This window comes from Notothenia coriiceps, unplaced genomic scaffold (assembly GCF_000735185.1).
Source record: "Notothenia coriiceps isolate Sejong01 unplaced genomic scaffold, NC01 NC01_scaffold00019895, whole genome shotgun sequence".
NCBI classification, from domain to species: Eukaryota; Metazoa; Chordata; class Actinopteri; order Perciformes; family Nototheniidae; genus Notothenia; species Notothenia coriiceps.
Genome location: NW_011352596.1, coordinates 1 through 3820, shown reverse-complemented (window position 1 = coordinate 3820; position 3820 = coordinate 1). Strand labels below are relative to the sequence as shown.

The following is a 3820-nucleotide window of genomic DNA, read 5'->3' as shown; positions in this document are numbered from 1 at the left end:
CAGGAAGTGAAATAGAGGGATATGACATATGAGGCATGGCTAGAATGGGCGATCTGTTTGGTATTATGAGCAAAACACTTCATAGACATGTTTTATATATTTTTTTATATATCTGAGACCTATGCTATTGCCTAAAAATAGCATGATAGGTGACCTTTAAGTAAATATTTGATTTATTTTGTTTTCAGAAATATAAAACTTCAAAATAAGTGAAGTTGTAAATTGGATGGTAGATGAGATAAACTTATGGAGGATTTTGTGTGATGATAAGCATTTATCCTGTCTCCAGGGTCTCAATGACCGCTTCGCCATGTTCATCGATAAAGTGCGGCACCTGGAGCAGCAGAACAAGGTGCTGGAGATGGAGCTGGTGACACTGAGGCAGAAACAGGGCGAGCCGTCGCGCGTCGCCCTCCTCTACCAGCAGGAGCTCAGCGACCTGCGCTCACAGGTGGAGGAGCTGAGCCGGGACAAGAACCGCATCCTGATCGATAGGAACAACATGGAGGATGAGCTGCAGGTAAAACCAATGTGTAAAAAAGGATAAAAAGTTGAGGATAATAACAGGCAAAATAATTAATAACGTTTTTTCGATGCAGTTCTGCTGCCGCTAACATTTGCTCAACTTGTTTTTGTGACAACGTAAGGTCCCCTATTATACTGTTTTTGAACCATTCACTATAGGTCTACTCGATATATACAAAACATGTATCTGAAGTGTTTGGTTTGAAATATCAAACAGATCATGAAATATAGCATGCCATACCCGGTTTCTGCCCTGTTTGAAATGTGCTGATTCTGTGTCTGTAGCTTTAAATGCTAATGAGCTGCTGCTGGCCACGCCCCTCTGATAAGTTATTCATCTTGGTTGGTTATTAGCTAATGGTTGCACAACCCCAACAATCACAAAGTTTGCAAAATCTGATCAGCCCATTTTTAGACAGGTTTTTATAAAGATGTATCAAGACAAAAAGAGAGAGAATCTTTTTTCCTGAAACTTTCCAAATCTGTTAACACAGAGGACACATGTTTATGTATAAAATACATGAACAAGTGGATTTTGCACAATAGGTGACCTTTAAGACATACTTCTAAAATACTTCTTTGGGTTAAAAACTACAGTTGAAAACAACAAAGATCTAAAAAAGCATAAGAGGATACGTCAAATTACATGCAACTAAATGAAACTGAGCGTAACCTTGATTCCAATGAAACATTTTTCTAGGTTTGAATGGATATTTGCGAGCATGTACAACAACCTAACAACAAAGGTCTGGTTGTTTTAGAAATTGTAATGTTACATATTATATCTGCAACTCCCCCCTCATGTCTCATTGCAGAAGCTCAGTGTGAAGTACGAGGAGGAGGTGAGGGCGCGGGACGAAGCTGAGCAGAACTTGAGGTCCTTCAGGAAGGACGTGGATGACGCCACAGCCGTTCGCCTGGACCTGGAGCGCCGTCTGGAATTGATGATGGATGAAATCAACTTCCTGAGGACTGTGCATGACGAGGAAATCCAGGAGCTGAGCACCATGATGGAGAAGCAGCAGGTCTCCGTGGAGCTCGAGCTCGCCAATCCGGACCTCACCTCGGCTCTGAAGGAGATCCGCAACCAGTACGAGTCTATCGCCTCCAAGAACCTGCAGTCGGCCGAGGAATGGTACAAGAGCAAGTTCGCCAGCCTCAGCGAGCAGGCCTCCAGGACCAACGAGGCCATGAGGGCCAGCAGGGAGGAGGTCAGTGAGTTCAGGAGGCAGCTGCAGTCCAAGACCATCGAGATCGAGAGCCTGAGGGGCGCCAACGAGTCTCTGGAGAGGCAGATCACAGAGATGGAGGTGGGAAACAACGCTGAAGTCTCAGCCCTGCAGGTAAGCAACACAATCATTACTGTGGTCTCCTTAAAGGGGCTATTCAATACATTCAAGCAAATGTATTTCTCATTATATCTATGCAAGCAGTTTGGAGTTTATTCATCTAGGTTTTCTGAAATTGCCCGAAACATTGGAGGTGAACAGAGTTTTATGTAGGTGCTTATAGCGTCAAAACATTATCTTATATTTTTTTCCAGAAAAAGTTTCTCTGATACTGTTGAAAATCCACAGAACAAACCCTATGGTTGTTAATATAAACTATTAATTTGATAGTTCAATGGGAAAATACAACAAAAACTAACTATTTAAAAAAAGGATTTGATTGGCTAGTAACTCTTACTATATTATTCTATGTTTGTCTTAAACTTGTGTATTAGAATAAAATGAAATCAGGATTTTATTTACAAAAACACGAATGTTGTGTCAGAATTGATGCCATAGACATACACTTATATGTAAAAGATAAAACTAGTGAGGCGTGTGGTGCAGTGGACTCGTACGTTGGTGTTCGGATCAGGGGAGCATAGGCTCAAACCCCACTGCAGTCAGCATGTGGTTGTGTTCCTGGGCAAGACACTTCACCCCAAATTGCTCCTGTGGGGATTGTCCACAGTATTGAGTGTGTAAGTCGCTTTGGATAAATGCGTCTAATAAGTGACATGTAATATAATGTAACTATCTACAAAGTATAATTACCTATAAATAGTCCAATTATGCACATGGTAGTGTTTTCAGTAATCCTGTAGAAAGATACACAACAAACAAACAAAAGCATTCCTTGAGGTAAAATAATGAGTGTAACAATTTAGATATATCAGATTGAGGCAAAAACCACTTCCACGCAGTTTTTAAGAAGGCTCTAAGACAGTAAAGTAAAGCTGCAGGTTGACAACTCAAATACAACACTTTAGGCGTCAACTTTGTAAATGATCAGAGACCCAGTCAGTCAGCTCTAGCACTGTTGGCACTGTCTACGTGATAGAGGTCATATCTGTTTACAACTCTGTGAAATAAGAGGATTTGAGAGGAGCAGATCTCATGGTCAAGTTCCTCATGAATTATGTCACAGCTTAAGTAAAGCTGTTAGCTAACGTGCACAGCAGGAAGGTCCATCCTTTGTATGTTTAAGGAATTCAGCTCTCAACTATAACTCTTCCGCCACCCTTTTAGGACTCTGTACAGTATATTTATCCAAACAAAATGTGGATATTTAAATATGAGTCTCTTAAAGTGTCCAGGAGGGGGAATCAGTGTTTAAAAAAAAATCAAAAATCCATCTACAACCACCTGGTGCTTAAAGGGGACCTATCATGCAAAATGCACTTTTTTAAGTCTTATATACCTAAATATGTGTCCCCAGTGTGTCGGGGAACTCACGCAGCGTCAGAAAACAAAACGCTTTCTTTTCCTCCGTACCCAAATCTCCAAAAAACAGGGGAACAACGGAGCTGATCCAGATTTGCGTCCGATATGACGCAATATCGGAAATGTGGACCCACGGCACTATCAGAAAGTTGCTATCAGAAACAATGCCCAACTGTTTTGGACGTAATATGGTCGGTGTTTACATTAGCACCACTAACACTCAGAGCTAACCTGTACTGGAGAGCATGTGTGTGAAGAAGCAGGAAATAAAAAGGAACTCACCTTGTGGTATAACCGGCAAGAGAGAAAGCCTTTGAGCATGGTGCATACAATAAAATAATAAAAACAAGAAATCTAATATAAAACACAAAATCTTTTACACCATAATAAAATACAGTTAAATAGCAATACAAATGAAATAAAGCAGTAATTTACATGGGAATAGAATGCTATGAATGAATTTTAAAATATAAACTATGAAATGTGAAATAAGAATATGAATATGTGCAAAAAGGAGTATGAACATTGTGTGCATTAATGTAATGCATATAGTCTATGATGTGGATGAGATAAAGTGTCAGCGG

General features: G+C 40.3%; 1 protein-coding gene across 1 annotated transcript; it reads left to right on the top strand.

Moving 5' to 3' along the window:
* Window positions 1–289: 289 nt before the first annotated feature.
* On the top strand, window positions 290–1868 carry LOC104952364 (alpha-internexin-like; the record flags this gene model as incomplete). The annotated part of the gene is made up of 2 exons (XM_010779174.1): window positions 290–520; window positions 1341–1868. Coding segments are annotated over 2 exons (759 nt in total), but the record flags the coding sequence as incomplete, so codon positions are not given.
* Between the last annotated feature and the right edge of the window lie 1952 nt (window positions 1869–3820).